Source organism: Equus caballus, chromosome 2, assembly GCF_041296265.1.
Source record: "Equus caballus isolate H_3958 breed thoroughbred chromosome 2, TB-T2T, whole genome shotgun sequence".
NCBI classification, from domain to species: domain Eukaryota; kingdom Metazoa; phylum Chordata; class Mammalia; order Perissodactyla; family Equidae; genus Equus; species Equus caballus.
In genome coordinates this window covers 23265709-23292950 of record NC_091685.1, presented here as the reverse complement: position 1 = coordinate 23292950, position 27242 = coordinate 23265709, and the positions used below count along the sequence as shown (strand labels likewise).

Sequence of the window (27242 nt, the reverse complement as noted above, 5' to 3'; positions counted from 1 at the left end):
AAGCTTAACACGGACTTGATATTTACCCCCACTTCATCTTATCCTAGTAATTTAGCCCAAAGCTCTACCCCATCGAGATCATCCTGCATGCTGTTTGCTGATTGGTGTATTGTTATCCCTTTTAAGTACGTGCTATTTATGTCTTATCCAAGCTATTGATAAAATATGGACAGATTAATAAGAGCGTGTCGAAGACGCGGGATCATTCCTCCCCACTTCCGGAAACATTCACTGCTCAACATCCATAGAAGTTCAGAAATGGGGAAACCTTCGAAACTTCGAGTCCAAGTCCATTCCCATTTTCAAAGTAGTGAGTGTCAGAGGCTGGACCTGAATTGGGGTCTCCTGATGTCATCTGGCACTCTTTCCACTGCCCACAGCTGCTTGTGTGTAACTTCATGTACCAGAAAAGCCCATTCATTTAACTACCTACGTACTCACTCATCAGTTACTCAATAATTGCTTTGCAATTTGCCACACTTCTTATTTTCACATTCTCTATCTAAACTTAGTCTTCGCCATAGCCCTGTGACCTAGGTCATATCATTGTCTCTATTTCACAGATGAAGAAACAGCCCTACAGAGGCTCCCTGACCTGCCATGGAGCTAGAAATGGGATTGGACTCAGCACTTGTCGCTCCCCAGGCATTCTCCATCTGCTGTTCGGGCTCACCTGGACACATGCTTCCTGTTCTTAGAACAGTAAACCCATCGTCCTTACCAGTGGGCATCATGGGATGACAGTGTTAGCAGGAAATATGGCCTGGCCTCCATTATGGGTTGAATTGTGTTCCCCAAAAGATATGTTGAGTCCTAACTCCCCGTACTGTGAACGTGACCTTATTTGGAAATAGGTCTTTGCAGAAGTAATCAAGTTAAGATGAGGTCATACTGGAGGAGGGTGAGCCCTTAACCCAATATGACCGGTGTCCTTACGGGAAGAAGAGAGAGACAGACAGGGATGCATGTGACCGCAGAGGCAGAGATTGGAGTGATGCAGCCAAAGAGCACCAAGGACTGCCGGCCACCACCAGAAGCGAGGAAGAGGCGAGGAAGGGTCCTATCCAGAGTCTCGAGGGAGCATGGCCCTCCCGACACCTCGAGTTCAGACTTCCGGCCTCCAGAACTGTGAGAGGACACATTGCTGCTGTTTTAAGCTGCCCAGTTTGTGGCACTTCATTAGGGCAGCCCTAGGAAATTGATACACCTCCTGTGTACCCAGCTTGGAGCAGAGCACAGCTCCTGGCACGGGAAGAGGCCTCGGTCCACTGAGCGGAAGAAGAGTCCTTTGGAGCTGCTCCCCTTACATCCTCTCACATCAGGTCTCTGGAAGGGGTGGAGGAAGGGTACCTTCTAGCTGCCCAACCCCACCTCCTGTCTCTCTAGGAGCCAAGCCACCGAGTCGATTTAAAGACTTCAGGCTCACTTTCTTGATAAAGGCTTTCCTGATGCCCCAGAAAGGATGGCTGCCCCTTCTCTGTGCTCCCACTGACTCGCTCTGCCCCAACTCTCTTCCTTTAATCATAGCTCATTTGTCATCTTCTCTGTCTCACTACTAGAGTGCAGGCCCCCTGGGAAAGGGCCCAGACCTGGTCATCTGCTCCCCTAGTGCTGCTCTGGGGCCTGATACCTGCTGGGGCCTTAACAAATACTCGAGGGATGGTTTCTGCTCCCCTTTTGGTGGGGATCCTCATTAGCAGTCATCGGCCAAGAAGAGGTTTGGATGTGCACGGAGGGGTGACGGTGGTATTGCTTGGGCCCCAGAGTTTTCTATTCCCTTAATGCCTGCTTCCATCAAGAGATGAAGGTCACTCTCATCTGCATCCTCCTCAGGTCACCAATGGCGTGTGTCTGTCCCTAGCCCTGTGCACACAGTCGCTCATCACTGTGACACCCAAATAGGGTATCAGGGGAAGCTACTGTCTCCAGTCTCAAGACTTTTAAAAATAAGCAAGGCTCAGAAAGTTTATGGGGCCTTTAAACGGTCTATACAAGCCAGGTATGAATTGGGGATGGAAGTGACGTATGTGCCTGGTGCTGTGTGCCCAGCATTCTAAGTGATTTATCCCAGGGAATCCTCAGAACAACCCAGGAGACCCAGTGGACAAAGAAGGAGGCTGGGGCTCAGAGGAGTCGAATAACGTGCCGAAGGAGAGGAAGCTGGTGCAGTGTGGAACCAGGATTCGAACCCAGGGCTTTTCTGACTCCAACTCCAGACCCTAAGTGTCTGGTGCTAGGGCAAGTTCATTGGCTCCTCAAGAGCAGTTACCTTCGTAAGAAGCCTTGAATCCCAGGGAGCTGCCACTGCCATCAGTCTGGAAGAGGAGCCACATTTGATGGTTGGTGCTGACAATGAGATCCGGGACCGACGTACCTGTTAGGCTGTAAAGAGAAAGAGATTTAGAGGCATGCACCCACCATGGCACCCCAACAGAATGACTGTCTGACTGATGACATTGAAAGGAATATCTAGGAGCCAGGCCCCACTCGGGTGCATCCTGGGCCCCAAAGTGTTTCTGACATGTGCGCCACGTGCTGGGAGACTCAGCACACCTCCCCATCGGCTACGGGTGGAGCTTGAATCTCAACTGCAACTCGCTAGCCCAGACCCTGGGGCTCACGAGAGAGGTCTGTGTCCTGGCTTGCTCAGGGGACAGGGGCAGCTGAAGCCAGATCTAATCAAGGGGATGTCTATACTCCTGCAACCTTTGATCTTTCATGTGAACTGAACTGCAGAAAAGACACAGACAGAAACCCATCTCCCCCGTCGGAACCCAGCCATTCCTTTTCATGAGCCATCTCCTTCCATTCTAGCATGAGCAATGGGGTTCAAAGTGCAGCCATCTCCCCAGGGCCACATTCTTTCTGAAGGAGAGAGTTTAAACATGGGAAGGAATCTAATTCAACTCACATTTACCAGGCACCTACTCAAGTCAGACAATTTCCCACCCATTATCTCATTTAATGCCCCCAAGAGTCCAGTGAGGTAGGGGTTGGTTATCCCCACTGTACAGATGAGAAGACAGAGGTGCAAAATGGATGGTGGTTTGTCAAAGTCAGCCTGCTGGGGAATGGCAGAGCCAGAGTCTGCTGCATGGGCTGGGGTTTCCAGAAAAACCTGGCTTCCACTTTCTGTTGAGAACAGACAAATCACCAGCATGCACGGGGTGTGGGGGTTGTGGAAGGGGTGAGTAGATTAATGGGTTCTAATCTCTGCTCCACCCCGGGGTCTCAAAGCTTGGGGGTGACCAGTGAGTTGGCTGCAGAGAGATGACCAGCACACCCTGAGTGCCACGGGGGTGGAGCTGGAACAGACCTCCTGGGATACACCAGCTTGGACGGTGTGACATCCCTTGACTGGGGGCTCTGACAAGCTGTAATGAGTAAGGATTGAGGCCGGCTGGCTCCTGACTTTGGAGTGGCGGTGAGCAGGGAGAAGGCCAAAGCTATGCTTTTCCTCTGTGTAACCCAGTTATGACAACAAAGGAGCCCACCCATTTACATGTGTTTCTCTGAAGTTCTGAGACTGACATTGGCCTAAAGAGATCCGAGGGTGGTGGGAGAGCCCCTGGGCTGCTGCAGAACTTGTTGGGGGGTCACTCAAACTGAGTGAATGTCTTGAGTGAAATCAAAAGACATGAACCTGAGTGACAGAGACCTGGGTGCAAGCCCTGGATCTGCCATTCATTTGCTGTGGGACCTTGAGCAAGTGGTTGAGCCTCTCTGGGCTTTTTCGTTCTATGTTAAATGAGGGGACTGGGTTGTGTGATCCCCAAGAGTCTTTTCAACTCTGCTGTTCTAAGGTTCTGTCTATGACAAAGCGCACTGGGGTCATGGAAGGAGGCAGAGTGGGATCCTGGCCTCTTGGGCGCACCGAGCTGACGTACCACACAGTCAGCAAACCAGGGCAGGTGAGTAATGGGGATGCCCCAAGGGGAGGGGGAGGTGGGTGAGATGGCTAGTTTTATGTGTCAATTTGGCTTGTCCCCGGAGTGCCCAGATATCTGGCTAAATATTGTTCTGGGTGTTTCTGTGAGGGTGTTTTTGAATGAGATTAACATTTAAACTGGTAGACTGAACAAAGCAGATTGCCCTCCCCAAGGTGGATGGGCCTCATCTAATCAGTTAAAGGCCTGAATAGAACAAAAAGGTGGACTCTCTCTTGAGCAAAAGAAAATTCTTCCTGCCTGCCTGACCTCCAGCTGAAACTGTGTTTTTTCCCTGCCTTGGACTTGAACTGAAACATCAGCTCTTCCTGGGTCTTGAGCCTGCTGGCCTTTGTGTTAGAACTATGTCACTGGCTCTCCTCTCCAGCTTGCTGACTCGCCCTGCAGATCTTGGGATTTGTCAGTCTCTATGATCGCGTGAGCCAATTCCCTATAATAAATCCCTTTTCTCTCTCCGCATCCTACCAGTTCTGTTTCTCTGGAGAACCCTGAGCAATACAGTGGGGCAGGCAGGGGGAGGGTGTCTTCAGGCTCACATCCCTTTCCTTTTTCCCGAGAGATCCCAAGGCCCAGCTACGTCGCCTGACTCAGTGGTGAACTGCCCCGAGAGCATCTTCTCCAGGCAGGTGTGGGGAAGGTGCGGGAAGTGCCCACAACACACCAGCTCCTGGACATGCCAGCTCTTACACAAGAGCCATTCCTCTCTCAGCATTAAGACCAGAGGGTGTCAGCCTGGAGCTCGTCTGCTTGGGAGGGGGTGTGGCATGGGACGCCAACCTTGAGTGAAATCAAAAGACATGAACTCAAGTGCTGGTTCTGCCACCAACCATCTTTGCAACGTTTAGGCCTCAGTTTCTCCACCTGTTAAATGGGAACAACAACACCTTTCTCCCGGGGCTGCTGTGGAAATTAGATGAGATAACTGATGGGAAAGTTCCCGTCACAGGCCTGGGCACATAGTGGGTGCTCACGTATGTGAAATCCTCTCTCGTTCTTGGCCGGGGAGGTGGACAATGTCGGGCCTGTCTGTCTCCCTGAAGCTGGGCTGCATGCACTGAACAGCAGCATTTCCCTGTTCTCCTGTCAGGCCAATGGTGGTGAGCAAAGGAGGAGCTAAGTGGCCCCCAGGAGCCAAGACCCAATGTAATGGACCTCCAGGCAGAACAGCCCCATATTATCCTCTCCCTGGACTAGACCACCCCACACTAGCCTTTCTCGACTGAGAAAATTTGGCCACTATGTCTATGTGGTCCCAATTCCCTGAAACCATCCATTTTCCAGATAGTTCTGAGCATACAGGGCGGTTAGCAAAACTCTTCCACTGCCTCTGTCTGAAGTCAGACCATGTGGATGAACGTGGCCTTGAGGAGGAGCTGCTGGGTGGCAGAAGCGAGGTCTGCACAGAAGCAGACGGCCAAGCGGAAGGTTCCAGGCGCACAAGCAGAACCTCTGCCTCCCCCGCTCCCAAGACACTGCTCATCCCGGACATTCTTCCTGCGAATTCCCCATGATGACGGGGCCCAGGGCTGTTTCTCTTGGTTGGAGTAGAGAGAGGTGGAGGGAGTTTTGCTGAAACCAGGAGCTCTGCAGGACACTTGTCCTCGTCCCTGCGTGGTCAGGGGGACCAGGCAGGACTCGGCAAGCCCATCCCGCTGCCCCGTGCTCCCGCCCTCCCCACCACCTGCTCCGCTTCACTTACATGTAGAGAACTGTTTTCTGGTCCCCGTCCTGCCCACCGTCCCCGACCGTCAGGGTGTCATAGCCCCTCTCCAAGTCAAACTCCTCGAAGGCCAGCTTTATCACCTAGGGAGGGAGCACGGGATTAGGGAGGACGCAGGGGCTCTGGGAGAGACTTCCACAGCCGTGGGGAGAGTAAGAAGTTTCCTCATGTGTCCCAGAGTCCCAGTGACACCAGCCCACACTGGCCTCAGGCCGATTGAGCATCCCCATGCCACCTTTCTGAGTGTCAACTGTTTCTCTCCAGGCCACACAGTCTCCGGGGTCCCCTGATGTTTTCCAAAGATGTTCACGGCACATCTGGCCAATTCTGGGGGCTGTCATGGCAACACCAGCCACATCTGGCCGATTGCGAGATGATTAGACTCTCTCTTCACGCTTTAATGCGCAGAAAATCCCGCGGGCTCTGTGGCAATTTTTCAGGCCACATGTGGAATCTCAGCTATCTTGCCCCCAGGGACCTACAGCATTTTCTCCCAGCCTCTCCTCTGCCTGCTTCTCTCCATCCTTCCTGTTTGTTTATTTGTGGAATAAATGAATGTTCCAGGAAGCAGATTTCAACAAGATTCCTCTCTTTCAACTTGTTGTAGTCCTGCCTTCAACAAATATTTACTAAGCACTCACCATCTGCCAGGCTCGGAGGTGGGGTTTCAACAGTGAGGGCTGGGGGAGCACAGGGGTCTGGGGCTCGCCGAGCCTGGGTGGGGGCCAGAGGGGAGGCTGTTCATGATGGCAGTGTCTGAGGGAATTCTGGAGGCTACGGAAGACTGTCAGGCCAAAGGGGGATGCTGGGAGAGGGAGGGGGACATTTTGAGGAGTCAGGTACACAAGGCCTGGGTGGTGGCAGACATGGAACATTCCAGAACAAGTGTTCAGGGTCATTCAATGGCAGGTCTATAAACTGAACACACTTGCTAGCTGCCTCACCCTGAGGACAACCTGGTTGGGCCTCCTGTGCGAGGAGGTGACTCAGGAAGCTCCAGAACTTGAGAAGTTGGCCTGGAGCTAGGTGCAAGGGATCTCATACCCTCCTGCCCCAAAGAGTCGGGGTTTATGCTGAGGGAGGGGTGGTAGAGAGTTTTAAACAGCGGGTGACAGGGACACAGATGTTTGAGAAAAACATCAGTCTGGCTTGTTGTGTGGAAGCTGATGTGGCAGGAGTGAGGCCAGAGCTGCTGAGGCCGCCTCCAGGCTTTTGTGGTGGTCTAGGTGGGCGACGGAGGAGGGCAGTGGGGATGCAAAAGAGAGACAGGTCTCAGCAGTATTTGGGGTTTTGTGGGGACTGAGGGAGGAGGAGGAATCTAGGATGGCTTGTAGATGGCATTAGGTGGGTGGGTGGTGGTGCCCTTCCTGAAGACAGGACACACAGAGGCATCCCTCCTAAGGTCTGAGCTGGTCCCTTGTCCATTTCAGCCCAGTTTCAATCTGATGAAGATCTTCGAGCTCCCAGTGGGGAAGCTGAAGGTGCTCCTTTGTTTTCTATTCTACAACCCAAGGAGGAGAGAATTCCCGTGGATGGTCTTTCCTAGTTGTGTAGATTTCTTCTGTCCAAACCAAACAGCCCAGGACGCACATACTGCTAGGGTGCCAGCAGAGCCTCAGCCCAAGGTGCCTTCAGGTACCTCAGAAGCCAACTGTTGCTGCCCTCATCCATGAGCCTGGGTACCATTCACGCGGGGTCCCTCTGCACCGGGCATGGGGTTCACAGAGCAGCATCTCTGAACAAGAACGTCTGTGAGCATGGACAGTGAACTCAGGGGAGGAGGTGAGTGGCCCTGGCTGGGAGAGAGGCTAAAGGAAGCTTCCTGGAGGAAATGAAGCCCAGGCTGAGTTTGGGAGAGGAACTGGAGTTCAGTAAGTGGAAGGAAGGTAGGGCAATCCAGGCAGAGGGAAGAGCAGGTGAATGGGCATGAGCTGCGGGACACGTGACCTGCCCAGGGACTCCCAGTCAGTCTGGAGTCGTCTAACGGGAGAGGGAAGCAGAGGGTGGTAACTCGAGAGAGCAGGAGGGGCCAGAGGAGGAAGGGCTGTCTGTCACACTAGGACAGGGGGCTTTGTCCTAAAGACAGCAGGGAGTCATGGGAGAGCCGTAAGCAAAGGTAGGAGGCGAGATCTTTGTTTTAGGAGCAGCGGCATTGAGGGATGGTGGAAAACCCGTCTCTGGGCTGTAGCAATAGTCAGGTGAGGGAGGATGTGGGCCTATAGCGGGCGGTGGGGGGAGTCTGTTAGAAGAGTGGGGACGGAATGGAACTGTCAGTCGTGAGTGGGGATGTTGTGCCCTTTTTGGTTTTCCCATGGAGCAGGCAAGCTCGCCTCCCTGGCCAAAGGCAACACCGCGGGATCATCTGCTCAGGCTGGACTCTCCTTCCCATCTCTCACTCTCCCCAGTTCTGCCCGACAGAATGATGTTGCCATTTCCTGGCCCGACACACAAGGAGGGGCCCTCGCGCCTGCTCCCTGCTGCCCTCCCCACTCCCGACCCTGCAGCCTGTGTGGCTACCGGAGCTCCTGGGCATTCCTTCCTGGTGGCCCCCTCGTGAGTCCGATTGGCACAGGCTCCGCCCTCTCCCCTTTGCTCCCTGGCAATGTCTCCTCACCCTGGAGCCCTCTCTTCTCTAAGTGCTCCCTGATTGCCTCCCCTCACCTGTGTGTCAGCACTTACCTGCCGCCCCGGGACTCATCTGTTTCCCTGGTCCTCCACTACACCATGCACTCCCTGGAGGGTGGGAGCCAGGCCCCACTGCCTCTGGACCGCCAGTGCCAAGCCCACCCAGGGGCCCAGACAATGTTGAATGGGAGCACATTTTCCAAACCTTTCCCGATTCTCCAGCAGGGATGACTGCTAGGCTCTCGGATCCCTCACATGAGTTATCATCTAGAACAAAGGTCGGCAAACTGGTCCTGTAAAGGGCTGGAGAGTAAATATTCTCCCCAGTGCAGACCATATGATGCAGTTACGGCTACTCAGCTCTGCTGTTGTAGCAGGAACACAGCCATAGACAATATGTACGTGGATGGGCGTGGCTGTGTTCCAATAAAACTTTATTTACAAAAACAAGCAAGCAACTGGATTTGGCCCACAGGCTGTAGTTTGCCAGCCCCTGGCCTAGGAGATTCTTTGAAACGCTTAATCAGTCTTTGATCATCCTCCCTTATGGATTTCTTCACTATGAGGCTGTATTCCTTCACTACAAGCTATAACATACTTGACTCTGTTCTGAGCACTTTACACACATCAACTCATGTAAAACTCACAACAGCAATCGTTACTATGAGTAGCTCCATTTTACAAATGGGAAACCTCAAGCACAGAGAGATTAGGCAACCTCCCTAAGATCACCCAGCTAAGTGGTAGAACTGAGATTCACCAGGCAGCCAGAGGCCAAGCTCTTTGCCTCTGTGCCTTACTGCCTCATGGTGTCCCAGCGAGGTCTCGGGTCCACAAGGCAGGGACTGTAACTTATCTGCTCAGACTTTCTCTGAGCTCTTTTTCTGGATCCCAGCAGGTGCTCAGCAAACACTTGTAGCACATAGGATTCTGCCGGGCCGTAGCGCTTCTGCAGGAGGAGGGGCTGGGCCTCTGCAGGGAACAAGGGTTCTGGTGGCTGCACGTTCTCACCACTGTCAGCCCCTTCCAGCCAGCGTGGGGGCAGAGGACACTAGCTCACCAAGCCACCTCCAAAAAAAAGGAGCATACGATTACTGCATCTATAATGGGAAAATATTGTTTCGAAGGCCAGAACCCACAGCCATAAAATGGTTCACATTACTAGTTAGAGCAGCCATTGATGTGAACCGCACATTAGAGCATCTGACCCTGACGTAGGCGCTAATTACACCAAGTAGACTGCACAACACGCACAGCTTCGGGGCGGCCCCCGTGCACAATGTACTGATGCTTTCATTTTTTTTTTTCTCCTCTGCTTTGGCCTTTGTTGAAAGATAGGCTCCTATAATGACTCATTAACTAACATGCAGATCAATGAAGCTCACAAAGCACCTTTCCGAGGCAGGAGAGTGGCAGCACATGAAACAGGCGTGATCAAAGAGGCACATTTGTATGCAGCTCAGACACCCAATTCACACCCGTTGGCTAAATGAATAGACGAACCCATCATCTAGGACATAATTACTGAGCACCTGCCATGTGCCAAGCACCGTGCTAGCTGCCTCCCATGAGTGACCTCACTTGCCTGACGATTTAGGGCCGAATCTAAACGGCAAGGGCATGGTGCGGACGGTGAGTACCGAGGATTGCAAAGGAGGGAGACATGAAAGGCGGTCCTGCAGAGTTGGTGGGCGTGCTGGGCCTTTGCAAGATGAAGAAGGGGGTGGGTTCTGTCCAGCAAATGCTGGGAGCGGTGAACAGGGGAACGAAGAGCAGGGAGGAAAGCTGAGGCAAGGGAGGGAGTGGGAGAAGAGCAGCCTGGCTGAGCCTGCAGTTGCCTTTTGCCAGGCAGGCCAGAGCAAGCAGCCTGGACTCGATGGCAAAGACGAGGGGTAGCTACAGCTCAGCGTGAAGGGAGGTGGAGGCAGAGAGACCAGCCAGGCGCTGGTACAGGGTCCCGGAGCGGGAGGAGGGCTTAGGGGAGTCTGAGTCTGTGATCACTGCAGGGAGCAGGTCGGGGTTGGGGAGAGAGTCCTGGAGCCGATGCCCCTCAGCACAGCTGCCTTTCCTGAGAATCAGTGGGGGATGGGAGTGGGACCATGGAGGATGCCCACTGCTGGAGAACACTCCTTGCTTCTGAGCTCTGTCCAGCACTAGCCAAAGAACAGGCTCCCGGTCCTGCCAGCCTGTGCCCAATGTCTCTGTGAGGCTGCAGGGGACCTGGCAGCTCATGGGCATTTTTTGGGAAGCTGGAGTCCCAAGAGATCTAGACTGATGCTGTTTTGTCCACTGGCTCCCTCCTCGCTGGGCTTCCTGCCTCTGCTGCCCATCCTTCACTGTGTGCCAAAAACTGTCTGTGCCCCACAATCCCTCAGGGTTGAAAAACTATGGCTCTTGGGTCAAATCTGGCCTGTGGCCCGTTTTTGTATGGCCCCTTGAGTGAAGAAATATTCTTAAATTTCTAAAGGGTTAAAAAAAGAAATTTGCCACCGCCAAGAAGAATGTGCGACAAAACCCTTACACGGTCCTCAAAGCCTAAAACATTTACTATTTGGCTCTTTACAGAAAAACTTTGCTGACCTCTGCCCTAGAGCAATGGTTTTTGAACTGGATTCCCAGGCACCCCAGGCTTCTGTAAGGGTATGTCAAGGGCCACCAACAGGGGTGGAGAGGAGCCAGGGTGGGGAGGGGCCTGCTCTAACAAAAGCAGTTCCCTCTTGATCCAGTCCATGTTTTAGAATTCTGTGACAGACATAGATCGTGGTTTACTCACTGTAAACCTCCCCCCACGTACCCCTTCCCAAGAGAACCCTGACTGTGGAGTGTGGCAATGTATGTAGCTCACCTCAGAGCTAAGGATGGCTAAATGATAGGATTCTGGACAATGAGACCTGGGCTGAGGAGTACTCAGGGCATTTTCCTGTCTTTCTGCTTGCTTTTCCTGGAATATAGATGTGAGGACAGGGGTGGAGCAGCCTTCTTGTGACCATGAGGGTAAGAGCCACATGCAAAGAATGGCAGAGGGAAAAACAGAAGGTGCCCAAGACTCTGAGGGAATTGTTAAACCAGCCCTGGACTCCAACTCTAGACCTTTGGTATGTGGGGAAAATAAAGTTTTGTTTAAGCTTCTGTGGAGGAGTTTTCTGCAACTCACAGCCAATCACAATCTCACGGCTACACCTTCTGAAGGAAGGCTTTCGTCGCCAAAGAAAAGTTTGCCACTCTTGACCCTCAAGATAAAGTGCAGCCTGACATGGAAAGCCAGGCTTTACATGGGCTGCCCTGCCCCTTCCTGGCTACTTAGAGCTGCCTCCTCAATGCCCTGCTCTGCTCCTGCTTCCCCATCCCCCTCAGAGCACTCCTCGGAGCTCCCAGGGGCTGACCTGCCCCCGAGCCTAGGTTTTCCAACACTGCTGCCAGTTTGACTGTTTGCTCCATGAAAGGAGGAGCCTCCCTTTTCCTGGGCACATGTGCACGGGGGTTCCTGCCCGGCTCTTAATGAGGGCCCAGGGCAGGGCTGGAGAGCTGGCTCCCGGGGTGGGGAGGAGGAGAGGCCGGCAGGCAGGTGAAGCCCGGAAGCCCCCGGAGTCCCGGCAGAGAGGCCTCCAGCACCTCTGAGGACAGCTCCTGAGGAAACTCGGAAAGAAGGCCAGGGCACAAGACGGAGAACTTCCGGAGGTTCCGGAACCGAGGCCACCCCTCAGGTTTAGATTTGGCGGCTCTGACTCACTCACTCATTGACTCGCTCACTCCCTGATGGACAGATTCGCTTATTCACTTGTTCATTCAGCAGTTTATGAGCACTTGCCAAGCGCTGGGCCTTGGGGGGTGGGGGGCAAGGCAGGCAAGTCAAACACAGCAGCCGCCCTGAGACACCTCACGGTGTAGATGAGGAGACTAACTCGAACCAGTGTGACCAGTGCTGAAATCAGGAAGCACGGAGAGGGGCAAATAGGGGAGCTGGAGATCCTGGCTGCGGGAGGGCTGGGGCTTGTCTTCAGGTGTGCCGCTGCCCAGGCCCCAGGCAGTGGTAGGGGAAGGGAAACGCCGAGATAGGATGTGAAGTGAAGACAACTGTAAACAGGAAAGGAATCGGGTTGAGGACCTGGAGGAGGCCACCTGGGTCCTTCTAGAGCCACCCACTCATGACGAGCAGGCTGTGGGGCTCTCAGGGGAAACGTCGCTGGCAACTAGCCAGCATCTTGCGCAGGGCCCAGCACAGAGAGGGCATGAGTAAATGTTTGCTGAATGAATAAGTGAGTGAAGAGATGAACCAACAAATGTGTTCCTGACATTTGCACTAGCGAGCGATCACTTGCCTGGAGAGTTATTTCTCAGTTCTTCAGGTCTACAAAGGGAAGAGTGACACTGATCGTCCCCAAGGAGGGAATAACCAAAACGCTGTTATCTTTGGCTCTGAAGTTCACGAAATGAGCTTTCCTTTCGCTCTTCCTTCCACGCCCCCTCCTTCTCCCCAGCATCCTCATTCCTCCCCCTCCCATCTCTTTCTCTTCTGCCTCGCTTTTACTCCTCTTCTAGCAAAGGTGGAGTAACTTTCCTGATCCAAGCCAGCAAGGTTCGTACGCAAATTGGATCATATGTCTTCAGTACATACCGAGACGCTGTGAAAGAAGGCAGATGTGTGCAGGTAGGGGGCACTGACTTGGGTCGGGGTTTCAGTCCTGACCACAGAAATTTCATCAGCCACAGACGTCTTCCATGAGGCTGAGCTGAAAGGTCCTAATTGGAGGAGGTCCCTGGGGCCTAACATGGGTGGGGCCAGACCCAAGGAGCTACCCAGCACGGCGATGGTCTCCTCCACCAATTATTAACGTGTTCAAACATCTGCTGAGCTCTTCCTCTGTGCCAAGCACTGTGCTAACCGAAGCAGAGAGCAACAAAACGCCACCCTTGCTTTCAGGCGCTCATGAGCTATGGGGAGAGATTCTAAACTCAGTACAATGTGATATGCGTGCAAACGAAAGGTGTGTGGGAACAGGGGAAGGAGCAAGACCTGGTGGACCTAGGAAGGCTCTCAGAAGAGAGCTGTCTGGGCTGCGTGTCAACGGGGATAGGAATTTGCCTGGAGGAGAAGGGATGGCACACTTGGACAGGATGTGCCTGGACCGAGGTCTTAAAGGGCCAGGTGTGTCTATGAATGAGGAGTTCAGTGTGGATGAAGCTGGGGGTTCCTGGGGTGGGGGTGCCCAGTGTGCTTCACTGGGAGGAAAGGGGGTTGTTACTTAACACATAAGCTTCACTGGTCAGAACCACCGGGGTGCTCTTTAAAAATATACCTTCCAGGCACCCATCCCAGCCCCACTGAATCAGATCTTTGAGGAAAGACCTTTGGAAATTGTGTCTTTAAAGTCTCTCCGGGTATTTTTGATAATTAGCCAAATTTGGGAAATATTATTGTGGGCAGAATGACTAAGGACTGAGATAACCCACGTGGCCGCAGTGGGGTTCACATTTCTCAAGGACATCCCAATCAAAGGGCGAATGTGGAGTCTGCGTGTGGAGCAGGCCAGCATCGCTCACTCTCAGCCTTCTTTTCCCTTTTCTCTGAATCTGCCAAGCTTCTAGGAGGACGGACTGGGTGTTTTTATAGTTTTATCCCTAGTTTACTGAGTAGAGACATACCCTTCACCTGCTTGCCCAGTAAGTGTAGAGCTGCACAGCCTACAGGTGCTCAGTCAATGCTGGTATCTTGACATAGGTTCTTGGTCATTCTCACACTAGAGCATTATGTTCCTCTCTTTGGTCCTTCTTATTGCTCGTGGGGACCCTAGTCCTTGGAACATTCCCAGCTCCCTTCCAGGCTCAGGCAGCAGAGGTCCTACAAGGGGGATGGAATTCCAGGAAGGGTCCTCCTCTCCACACAGATACAGGTGCCCAGGATGCATAGCCATTCCAGGATTATGCGGAGACCAAGGGGATATGCATCCTGTTTAACTCCTGCAGGCAAAACTCTCAGCCCCTTCTCATAAGAGCATCTTTATTCACCTGCTCCTTGCAAAAGGAGCCCTGCGTTCTCAATCCTGCTAGCCTCTCACTTACTCTGGAACTTCACTCCGCATCCGCTTTCTCCTACATCCTCACTCTCTCCCTCTTTGCTTGCTCTGCCCTCAGGCTACAAACACATGCAAGCTTCCAATATCTTAAACAAACAAACACCCTAAGCAGCCCGAAACTTTCTCTCCACCCTACTCCCCTCACCATGAAGCTTGCCCAAAGGGCTGTCTACACTCCTGGCCTCCAGAGCACCGCCCACCCCCCCTCCCCCCGCTCCCGCACCCTGCTCACTCCCCACTCCACTACTCTCTGTTTCAGTTCCATTGAAAAGTCTTCTCGCAAAGCCAAAGCCAATGTTCTCTTTTCAGTCCTTTCCCACCAGACTTTCCATCTTCGCCGTGGCCAGATGTCCTACTGGACGCTCTTCCTCCTTCTGCAGCATGAGTCTCTGCCCACCTCTTAGACTGCTCTTTCTCTGTCTCTTTCACTGGATCTCTTGCATCTAAAAGGATGGTGTTTCCGCATCCATTCTGAATCTTCTCATTCTCTTAGCTCTTTCCAAGAAATGTTGTCCATTCCTTAGTCTCCTATTCCCACCCAGATCTCTCTCTTGAACCCAGCTTTGTCCAGTTTCCAACCAGTGGACCCAAACGTCATTGGATGAACCACAGACACTTCCAATAAACCGTATTTCCCCTTGACTGCTGCGAAGCATGATCCTCCTCTTGTATTTCCTTGTTAAGTCTCCCTTGGTCCAAGTCAGAAAGCATCGAGTCATCATTCGTTTGTTCTTTGCATAACTGTTTACTGAGTGCCTACTATGCCCCAGGCACTGCGTCGGTCACTTGGGATACGATGCTGAATAAGACCCCTCTTTCTTCAATCCTCACATCCAATCAGCCCCCGAGTCCCACCCCATTCTCTAAATCTCTCTCAAATCTGTCCCCCTCCTTCCACGTTTCCAAACCCTTGATTGATGCCCCCATTTTTCTTGTGGGTAACTGTTTCAGCCTCCTGCCTGCCCTCGCTCCTTCCAGTATCCCTCTCTAATCTTCTCCGCTGCTGCCAGAGCAATCGTTTAAAAGCTCAGACCTTTCTGCCGTTGCTCTGGTTCAGAAGAAAGCGTGGCCCTCGTCTTCCCAAGGCTGATCCTGGTGCTGTCAGCCTCACTCCCTCCCATCTACTCTGAGACCTTGTTCCAGCCAGCAGCACAGCACAGCTACGTAAGCGCATGGGCAACGGAGCCAGAAACACTGGGCTTAAATCTCCACACTGCTACTTACTGGCTACATGCTAGGGCTAAGTTTCCTAACCTTTAACCTATCCATGATTCACTTTCTTTATCCAGCAAGTGGGTCTATTAAAACCTGATTAATTAATTAATTAATTGTGCTATTAAGAGAATGGAATAAACCATTTATAGAGAGCTTAGCTCAGTGCTTGGCATATGATAGGCATATAATAAGAGATAGCTACTATTCTTATTACCAACAATCTAACATTTCTACCTTTAAAAATCTCTTTCAGGACAAAATTCAAACCTCTTTGCCAAGCATGTGGGGTCACCATGATCTGGATCTTACTGACCTTTCCATCCTCATCCTGATCTAGGCACATTGAATTACTTCCCGTTCTAAGAGGCTATTCCAAACCTCAGTGCCTTTGCACATGCATCCACTGTTGAGATATTGATTTCCAAACCTACACATCCTTCAAGACCCTGCTCAAAGGTCACCTCCTTTGTGAAAACTTCCCTGACCTTCCAGTTGGTGCTTCCTTCCTAGGGTTTCCCATAGCACTCTGGACACGTCCATTAGCACTTATCCGTACCCTAGTTTTCTATTTACATTCCTGTCTTCTCTCCTACGTGCATGTTCCTCAAGTCCGGAGATCATTACCCACAGTCAATGGACAGGTGAATGCTCAGCTCATAAAACATATCATGAACATAGAGAGCCTGTGCTTTTTGCAGAAGGAGATGCCCCAAAGATGACTGGACAGGGGGTCCTTGGACACACTTGAATCTCACCTATGGGCCAGCTCCCCGGACAGGATTAGGACCACGGTATCCATTTACTCTGCTGTTTGCGAGAAGATAGTGCCTATTCTTCAGTCTCAGACTTTGAGTTTCACTCTTATACCTTCCTTTCTGCATTATATGCTCCTCGGCTCTCCTCCAACTTAGTGTCAGGAGAAGGCTCTCTTCGGCTTTTCTGGGCTCCCCCAGCACCACCTGCAGCCCACTGCGAACCCATGGAGATGCTGGGAAGACCCTTCTGGGCAGCCTGGCTCTGAGGGAGAGCCCTTCAGAGGGGCTGGCTTCAGGAACCCAGGCTGGTGTGATTGCTTGCAGGACATGTGGGGGGTGACTAATGTGGGGCCATGACCTCCACACACTGGCCACGGGGAGGCCTTCTGGGGGTGAATCAGATTGTTTCCCAGAAAGTTCTCACCTACACGTCCCCTCGCACCCACCTTCAGGTCCAAAAGAAAACAGAGCTAAACATCTTTAACAATGCCCAAGAAAGAGCTCTCTAGTCAACAACTTAATACCCTCATGGTAGTAAGTCCTTCTTCTGGTCTAGCCTCCATCCTCATCACCATGTAACTCAGGCCTCCTTCCCCATTGACTAGGTCCATCATCAAACAGTTTGATAAAATGTGAATCATTCTTTCTAAAACACTTTGTAGAGGAAATTTGTTTCCAGTGTTCCCAGCACTGTGGTCCGGGGCACCTCGACCAGACAATTTTACAATGTGGAGTAAAATTTAAAAAGAAGAGAAAAGCTTTTTACGAGTTAGTAAGTTTATGGACTGCATTATATCCCCCACCCCCCAATTCCTATGTTGAGGCTCTAACCCCCAGTGGGATGGAATTTGGAGATGGGGCCTTTTCGGAGGCACTTAGGGGTAAATGAGGTCACAAGGGTGGGACCCTAATCTGATGGGATTGGTGTCCTTATAGGAGGAGGAGGAGACACCAGAGAGTTCTCTCTCTGCATGCTCAGAGGAAAGGCCATGTGAGGACACAGCGAGAAGGAGGCCACCTACAAGCTAGGGAGAGCGCCCTCATCAGCGACTGAATTTGCTGGCATTTTTATCATGGACTTCTAATCTCTAGAACTGTGAGAAAACAAACGTCTACTGTTTAAGCCACCCCGTCTGTTGCATTTCGTTACAGCAGTCCAAGCAGACTCATATAGTAAGAATATTCAGAGGCCAAGACACAGGGAATGTAGGGACTCATTCATTACAGCAGTCCAAGCAGACTCATATGGTAAGAATATTCAGAGTCCAAGACACAGGGAATGTAGGGACTCAAAACGTGACCCAGATCATGAGCCGGCTTTGGCCTTGAGTGCATTTGTAAAATCTGGTGAAACAGAGCTTTGGTTTTCGGGGCCTTGTGGAGAAGACGGAACAGGAGACAAAGCTCAGGGCCTACCCAGGTAGGGACTCTACTGCGACAACGGTGAATAAAGCTGGGCTGGTTAAAGTTGCCCCCTTAGCATGAGGGCGTCTTCCTTCTCATCTCCCACTACTACCCTCTGGGTGGATCTGGAGGCTGATTCTTTATCTTCGACCTTGACACCGAATGGACAGGAAACAGAAAACTTCCTCTGAGAATCCATCACCGTAAGTCTGCTTTCACACGGGTTTGCAGCCTCCAGACTTCTCGAGTGGTTTCAAACTAAGAATCCAGTCTGAAGAGGTTTCTGGCTGGTTTCCTCCCGGCACCAGGCAGAAGCAAATGTAAATTTTCTCTGGAAGAAGCCACCTTGGACTCAGGTCTCAAAGAATTCCCACAGATAAAATTTACGATTCTAACCACATAGTCAAAAATTACAAAACAAAGAAGGAAACGTGGTTCTGGGAGCAAGAGGTGAGAAACAGTAGACAAGAGAATCAAACTTGAAGACTTCAGATACTGGGATTAGCAGACACATAACATAAAATAAGTGTGGTTAATATATTTAAAGAATTAAAGAAGGATCTAAACATATGAGGAGAGAGAGACTATAAAATACGGTCAGGAGCATTTGAAAAAGAATCAAATGGGACTTCACAAAATGAAAATAATAATTATTTGAAATTAAATCAAATCTTCAGTGAATGAATTCAACAGAGGTTAGACATAGCTGAGCAGAATATTACTGAACAGAATGAGAGAGAAAAAAATGTGATAGAAGTTAAGAAACACAGAAGATAGCCTAAGAAAAATTAACCTGCCTTGTCAGACTTCCAGAAGCAGGAAAGAGAGAGAATAAAAGAAAAGCAACAGTTGAAATGATAAAGGCTAAAAATGTTTCCAAATTGATGGAAGACACAATCCATAAATTCAAGAAGCTTAAAGAGTTTATCGGGATAAATGCCAAAATATGCACAACTAGACACATGAAAAGGAAGCTGCAGAACACTAAAGACAATGAAAGGACCATAAAAGCAGCCTGAAGGATGTCATACAAAGGGATGACAATAAACCGACAGCACAATGGATGTTAGAAGACATTGGAATAATATTTCCATGTGCAGGGAGATTAACTACTATCAACTGAGAATTGAACATCTAGTGAACACCACTGCTCCTTCAAGAACAGGGGAGGAACAGGCATTTTAAGACAAACAAGAACTAGAAAGTTTGCCATCAACAAGAAAATAAATTCTAAGGCATGTACTTTGGACAGAAAGAAAGTAATCCCAAAGAGACAACTGATATGCAAGAAGGAATGGTGAGCAAAGTAGAGTTAAATACGTGAGTAAATCTAAATTGACTCGGTTTTTATTAAACAACAACAGTAATGACTTGTGAGAAAAAATGAAGCAACATGAAAATACACACACCTTGGAGTGTGAATTAGGAGGGAGTAATTAGAGTGATAGTGTTCTAAGACCTCTGATTTTTCAGAAGGAATGCAAAATTACTATTTAACATTAGACTTTATTAAGTATGCATATTAATATTTCTAGAGTAAGGCTAAAAGAATAGAAATGATTGTATAATTTAAATGGTCTAAATTTTCCAGTTAAAAGATAATTTGTCAGATTGGATTTTTAAAAATCCAGCTATACACAAAACATCAAGCATAAGGATGTAGAAAGGTGGAAAGCAAGAGAACAGAAAAGATTTATTAGACAAAGACCAAAAGAAAACTGATGAGATAGCTGGGGGGAAGAAAGCTTCAAGGTCAAAAGCACTGCTACAGGCAAACAGTCATTACATAATTATTTTAGAAAAAGTTCAACTCACCGGGAAGATATATAATTCTCAACTTGCATGCTCTAATAACATAGTCTCAAACTATGTAAAGCAAAAATTGATAGAACTTCAAGGTATGATAGACAAACTGGCCATCATACTCGGAGATTTTAATATGCCTTCCTTTGCAGTTGATTAATTAAGAAGACAATTAATGAAGATATAAAAGATATAAACAATTAACAGGCTAGATGCAATGGACATACTGGAACACAAAAACTGCAAAATACACAGCTTAGTTTTTTCAAGCACATACAGACTATATGAGAAAAATGACCACTTCTGGTCCAAAAAGCATGTCTCAACAAATTTCAAATGATTCAAATACAGTCAATGTTCTCCGACCACAAGCTTTAGAATCAATAACAAAAGACAATTAGAAAAATCCTTTGTTTGAAATTAAGAAATAGTTCTATATAACTCATGGTTGAAAGATGAAAAAATAATGGAAATTAGAAAGCATTCAGAACTAAACTATAACAGAAAAACTACATATAAAAGCCTGTGCGAATGTAGCCAAAATAGGGCTTAGAGGAAAATTTATAGCCTTAGACGCTTAAGTAAGATACAAAAATAAAAAAAGTATCAAAATTAAGATGCTAGAAAAAGAATAACAATAAATCCAAACATAATAGAAGGCAGGAAATAAAGATGAGAGCAAAACTGATGAAATAAAAACAAAATATATTCAAAGAAGTATTAACAAAATTCACATTAGTTCTTTGCAAAGAATAACAAAACGTGAAATGTCTGGCAGTATTGATTAGAAAATGATACAAAATTAGAAATTAAAAGGGGATAAAAATACAGAATAAGTGATAGTATACACAACTTTATTATCAATAAATTTGAAAACTTAGTGAAATGGACTCAGAAAAAAAATCCAGATAACTTAAGTAATTCTTTAGTCATTAAAAGTATTAAATTTATAGTTTAAGATCTTCCAGCAAAGTGACACCAGACTAGATAGTTTTGCTGAAAAGTTCACCAACCTTTCAAGGCAAAAATTATTCCAGTCTTCCACTAATAACTCCAGAGTATAGGAAAAGAGGAAACACTCTCCAAATCACTTTCTGAGGCTAGCAATGTCGTGACACAAAAATCTGGCAAGGGTAATATGAAAAAAAGGCCAATCTCGCTAACAAAATAGAAGCAAATTACTAAACAAAGTATTAGCAAATCAAATACAGGCATGTATAAAAATGATACTACTAAGTGACCAAGTTGGGTGTAGTCCAGGAATGCAAGGTTGGTTGGTTGGCTGAACATTAGAAAAATCAACCAATGCAATTCACACTAAGAAAATGAAGGAGCAAATCATATGACTATATCAATATGCTTGTCATATGCTTGATAAAACTCAACATCCATTCGCAATAAACGCTCTTAGCAAACTAGGATTAGAAAGGAACTATAAATCTTTTTATAAAAACAACTTCAGCAAACATCATACTTAATAGTGAAGAGGCAAAAACATTTTATTTAACATCAAACAGTGACAAGAACGCCCACCATCATCACAATGACTGGACATTATACTGGAGGTTCTAGCCAGAACACCGAGGCAAGAAAAAGTAAAATAAAGAAAGGTATAAGAACTGGAAAGAAAGAAAGAAAACCATCATTCTTTGCAGATGATGATTGCCTTACATAGAAAACCCCAAAGAATTCACAGATAAAATATTACAAGAGAGCTGCTATATACAAATATGCATTCACCAGCAAGAAACAGGTAGAAAACGAAATTTTAAAAGCCATTAAAAATACAAGATATCTAGGAATAAATGTATTAAAAATTGTATATAAGTTCTGTAATTGGAAAACAACCACATAAGTTGACCGGAAGCCACTAAAGAAGCCCTAAGTAATAGAGAGAGATACCACACTCATGGACTGGAAGACCCAGCATCATAAAGATATCACTTCTTCTCCAATTGATCTGTACTTTTGGTATAATTAAAATAAAGATTCCAAGGTTATTCTGTAGATCTTGGCAGACACTTCTAAAATATACGAGAGAACAAAGGGCACTTCACAGGAAAATAAAAACTAAATTGGAAATACACAGGTGAAAAGGTGTAGATAGTATTGCAATAGTACACATAACATAGATAAGTCTTAGGAACATAATTCTGAGTGAAGATGATTAAGAATATATACAACATGATTATGTTTATGTGAAGTTCAAATGCTGGCTCACTAAACAACGTACTTTTAGGGATCCACACTTACGTGCTAACTATAAAGAAAAGCAGAATAAGAATCGCATAATCGAGGTAATGGTCACCTGAGGGACAGGGAACGGAATGGGTTGAGGAGGTGCACACATCACCAGGGTAACTGATTTTTTTTTTTCTTAAACTGGGAGATGGCTACACAGGTGTTTGTTGTATTGATGGTCTATCTTATATTTTATACACATGCTTTTTATCTACTTGATATTTAATAAAAACAATTTTTAAGAATTGCCTGCAGAGAACCTACGACAACCAAGTCCTGGGTTTGAAATCCGTTGTAGTCCAACTGTTCCCAACCTAGCCCTGCCCACTGGACACTATCACCCCTCCCCCACTCCCCTCCTGCGAGCCTTACCTTGGCAGGGTTGAGTGCTGTGATGATCCACACACAGTGGGCATTGTTGTCATACTGAATGGGGAAATTGGGGGAGGTGATGATGCCCGAGGGGCCTCGAAGGTGGGCATCGCACATGCGGGCTGCAGAGAGGAGACACAAGACAAGCTTTTCACTTTAGACGAGGTCCAGCTCCCATCCCCACCTCCCACCCCCAGCCCAGAAGAGGCTGAGGTCTGCACGGTCCCATCCCAGACGTAACCTTCTGCGTCCCGTTTCCTTCCCCCATAGTTCTCAGCAGGATCAAAGGGAAGTCACGGTACCTGGAGCATTGGGGCAGGGACAGGCCGCACATGGCCCAGCCTGCTGCTCTGCAGGCAATGATGAACTTCCACAGTCAGGCTCAGCAAGCCCCCTACCTGAACTCCACTGTGATCAAGCAGCTCACCTCCACCAAGAGGGTACAGGCTAGCACTACTCATGTTGACCTAAAGCTGGGTGGGCCCCAGGAACCTCTGGGCCTGCTAAGCTGCCCACTTCTCGCTCTGCTGACCAATCTATGATTTCCCACTTGCTATTAGGCCTCCTGAAGTAGAATCTGAGAATGTCCTTGTCAAGGCCACCCCATCAGGTCTCAGAATGTCTGTGCCCAAGGACTCTGCCAAGACCCACAGCTCAGCCCAGTGCCGGGCACCCAGAGGGGTTTTAGTGCCAATCAAATGCTTCCCAATTCCTTCCCCACCCTCAGCACATGCTGGAAACAGGCTTTTGACTGGAAGCATAAAGATTCAAGGTGAATTAGAAGAAGTGCTCTACTCAAGTAGATATAAAGTGTTATCAATCACAGCTTAATCTAATTAAGCTCTTTAAAATAGCTTCTAAACTAATTAGATTAAGTAGTGATTGATAACAGTTAAGGTACTACATTGTACCTAGGTGTCTGCCTTCTTTAAAGACGTGTTCTTTGGTTCTAGCCACTCCATTCTTCAATGTTAGCGCTCAGCTATTTTAATAAAGAGTTCTATGAGTCTGCTCTGTTACAGCCCACGTGGCAATTTATCCTAATTGTAGGCAAAGTGCCTAACAGTAGAGAAATAGTGAGCAAACTCAACAAGCCTAAGTATATAAAATGAAAGTGGTGTCAAACCTGGTTTCCCCTGATGGGACAAGCATCCTAGAGCTGTTCTCCGCGTGTGGCCCGCGCCACGATAAGCCTTTCCCAGGACACCCTTCCTGGGAGGGTGCGGGAGGCAGCTTCCACAGCTCTCGGTCACAATGAATCTCTCCTCATTTCACACAGTCATTTACGCACTCACTCATTCCAGCGTTTATTGAGTGCCTATGACGGGCCAGGCAGAGTGCGGGGAGAGAAAACTGTCTCAGACACACCCCTCCCCTCTGGAGCCACCGCAAGTGGAAGAAGCAGGTGTGAAACAGCTACAGTCAAGCGGAGCAAGCGTTGTTTGCAAGGTTATTTGCAAGAGGCCGCTGGGTCAGAAGGGTTCCTTCTTCCCTACTAGCTCACCACCTCCAGGGAGGAAGTTCCTTCTGGTGGCTCACCCCAGACCTGCACCTGAAGCATCTTCTCCCTCATCTTGAGCTCAAATGTCTGTTGAATCAAGTTTGAACAAAGCCCAGGAGGAACCCTCTCCCACATTCCCCTCCTGTGCCTCTGACAGCTCCTGTAATTCTGCACTGAGAAACACTTAGATTCGCAGGTTACACTTGATACAACCGGGCCTGAAGGCAGCACACCACGGTGAGGAGAGTGCAGGTTGAGGGGTTTACCAGCTTAGGGTTTTAAACCCACTTGCTGGTTGTTTAAGCCTGGGGAAGTTAGAAAACCTCTCTGATTCTACTTCCTCATCTGTCAAATGGGACTAGTGACATCACCTCCTCGAGGCGTGGAGAGGATGAAACTGTATGAGATAATGCACATGAAGGCTCCCCTAGGACCTGGGACACTGTCAATCTTCCACAAAGGGGAGCCGGGACTGTCAGACCCCGGATGCCGTGTTCATTCCACTTCACTGTGCCCAAGATTTCTCTCAAGGCCAAAGATCTTTTTTCTACCTTTCCTGAAGTTTCCTTACATAGGATTTATTTCCTGTGACCACACTGGAGACTGACAACATTACTAAACAAATTAGGATAAAATTCTCAAAACCGAAACCATGACCCCAGCTCACGCCTCAGAGAGGACCTGTGGATTCAGACCCCCAGCCCTGGGGGGAATCCTTACGGATCTCTACACCTCTTCTGGAAAGTCAGGTTTTGGCTGCCAAAAGCCCTTAGCTTCAGATTCAATTTATCCTGTACTTGTTTCCAAAAATTAGATGATTTTTGCAGTCTGTTGAAGCATGCTGAAGGTAATTAGAGAGAACAGGTCAAAAAGGCTTTACCACTTTAAGGACTTAGGTTTAATTAAAGTATTACAATCTGCAGAGAGTTAGCATGGAACACCTTAAAATAGGTTCCGAATGGAGCATCAGCTACTTTTTCCCTCTGCTGTCTGGGTAAGGTCAGGGAGTCTGAGGACAGGCAGACTTCCCGCTGAGCAGCCAGCCCCTGGGATCCGGCCAACAGATGGATAGCTCATTGCCGCAATGCACACGGGCTGGCAAAATGGTAGATGTTCAGACAACATCTGAATAAATGAACAAACACATGTTTATCTTTTTCTATTTGCCTTTTCCCTTCGAGTGGTCTGCTGGGTAACTTTCAGGAGACTTCTCTGGGACCTTCCATGCCTAAGCTCTGCAGCCACTCCCACTCCTCGTCTGGACATCACTGCACCACGTAACAGGGTCAGTATTCCAGGGGACCCTAACTTAGGGAGACACATCTGGACCCACAGCCAATTCTGGCACCGAGACAACTTGGCAGCAAACAGGGAGCTGCTGCAGATGCAAGTGCCTGTGGTCCTCTATCTCCTCCCCGAATCTTACTCCCACCCTGTCCCATGCTGCCTTCTCTTGCGTCTCCTACTACTGAGCTCCCTCCTCATCCTTCCCACAGTCTTCTGGAACCTTCTCCCCACCACCAATTCGAAGGCAAATAAACCTTGATTTGTAGCTGCAGCATCTTCCAGAACCTCCTGTTCCAGCTCCTGCCTTGACTGATGCCTGTCTCCCCTCCCCAGCCCACTGCTTCCTCTGCAGCCCTCTGTAGCGGAGAGCTCTCTCTCATCCTCCAGTATTTTGTTCCACAAACATTTGCTGAACTCCTGGAGGAACGCTTCTTTGACTTTCATCCGGATCTCACTCCGCCGACACCAACATTTTCTCTCTACCTGTCAGCTCCCTGTCGTCTCTTCTATCCTTACCCAACTTAGATCCCACGGTCCACCATTATCACCATTTTCTTACAAATTCACCCAAATCCCTTGCTCCCTTTTCCTTTAATCAGTTGTTTGGAAGACGCAAATTGTGGACGAACCTCTCCACCTACATTCTCTTGACTTGCCCCATACAGTCGAGCTTCACTGGAGGAAAACCACATGATTATCCACCTCAAAAGAAGTCCTAGATACTGCCCAGTGACCCTGCCGTGCAGCTCTCTTAAGCTGCTCTCCTGCTCTGCTCAAAGACCCTCTCATGCCTCTAAACGGCCCTTGGACCTTCTGCGCTTCCTCTCACCTCCCCTTACTCTCAGCTGATGACCTTGCTTCAGTCTTTGTGGATGAAACAGAGGACATCTGGCAGGCGCACTCTCTTCTGTCCAAATCTGCAATGCTGTCTGCTTCTGCTCCGTCTTCTTCTTCCCTTTGTTTCCAACAGAGGGATGGCTCCTTCACCTTTTAGAGGCCAGCCGCTCGTCATGAGAGCTGGTGCTCCTGCCCAAGGTCAACCACGTCCATGGCCACACCCAGGACCTGCTGTTCTGGGACCCAAGAGAGTCCATCTGTGAGATCTCAGACTCCATCATCCCATTCCTTCCTCTGCCACTTGTGCACCCAGCAGAGAAACTTTGGTCTCGATGCCCCTGCTGTCCTAAATCATAGGCCCCTCCAGCCCTCTAGCTTGTCATTTCTCTCCATCCATTGATCCCTCTGGACCCTTCTTCTATCACTATGTAATCTGGATCTCAAGACCCCCACCAACAGCTCTCTCAACACCCTCATATCTGCCTTTGATTAATGCCACCATCTTCCGTCTCTACTCGGAATGCTGGGTGCCGGGGGGCTGCCAAGAGAACTGTGGTGCCACCACAGAGTCATGGCTTGCCATCTTAAGTGAAGCTTCAGCCCAAATTGGTCCTGTTCCTTGTCTTCGCTCAGTTTCCTTGACAATCCCTTACAGGGGCAACTTCAAACATCCGCCACTCAGTTGAGCCATGAACCCCAGGGGTTGCCTTCTGGTCTTTGCTGTACTTGAACTCTTTGGAGCAAACGACCTTACTGACCCTTCCCTCTTTGTGAAACTCACATTCATTGGCTTCTATGATGCCTCTTGGTTCTTCTCCTATCTCTCTGACTGACCTTTCTCAGCTTCCTTCTTGTCCATTAACTCCTTAAAAGTACTTGTTTAAGTGTGCGCAAAGAGTATATAGTTCTTTGCACATTTCCTGCAAATTTTCTGTGAGTTTACAATTAAATCAAAATAAAAAGTTATCAAAAATGAGGTAGGGGAGTTGTTCTATGTGGTTCCATCCCGTGTATTGACTCTGAAAGACGTCCAGGTGCAATTTCCAAGTAGGACAGAGCCTTCGGAGTCAGGATTTAAAGCCCAGCTCAACCCATTAGCTTTGTGCCTTTGGGCAAGTTGGCTGACCACTCTAAGCTGGAGCTAAATATAAAATATGGATATTACCACTTTGCTCATAAGGAAATTATGAAAAATGCCTACTGCAATGCTTTCTACAAGTCTAAATAGCTTAATAAGTGGGAGCTTTATCATCAGTACATATATATATATATAAGGACTCAGGGAGCAATGTATTCTGGCACAGCCAGTGTGTCACCCAGGGACGATAACAACAGGGGAGAGGAGAGGAGGGCGGAGGAAGGGAGTGGAAGCAGGATGGGGAGCAGAGGGAAGGGAGGGGAGGGGGGAGTGGAGAGTAGAGGAGGGGATGAAAACAGGACTCTGGACAACATTCGTGTTTA

The 27242-nt window shown here is 48.8% G+C and overlaps 1 protein-coding gene across 4 annotated transcripts in view; it reads right to left on the bottom strand.

Moving 5' to 3' along the window:
• Window positions 1–27242, bottom strand: part of CSMD2 (CUB and Sushi multiple domains 2) — a 592855-nt gene that overhangs the window by 264924 nt on the left and 300689 nt on the right. For 3 of the 4 annotated variants that reach the window (XM_023633833.2, XM_023633839.2, XM_023633867.2), the window contains exons 10-12: window positions 22157–22278; window positions 5647–5750; window positions 2270–2382 (exon numbers count right to left, since the gene is read on the bottom strand). The exons of the other annotated variant lie outside the window; for it this stretch is intronic. In XM_023633833.2, coding sequence (XP_023489601.1) covers window positions 2270–2382; window positions 5647–5750; window positions 22157–22278 — 339 coding nt within the window. The remainder of the gene's footprint in view (window positions 1–2269; window positions 2383–5646; window positions 5751–22156; window positions 22279–27242) is intronic. 4 annotated transcript variants of the gene reach the window in all.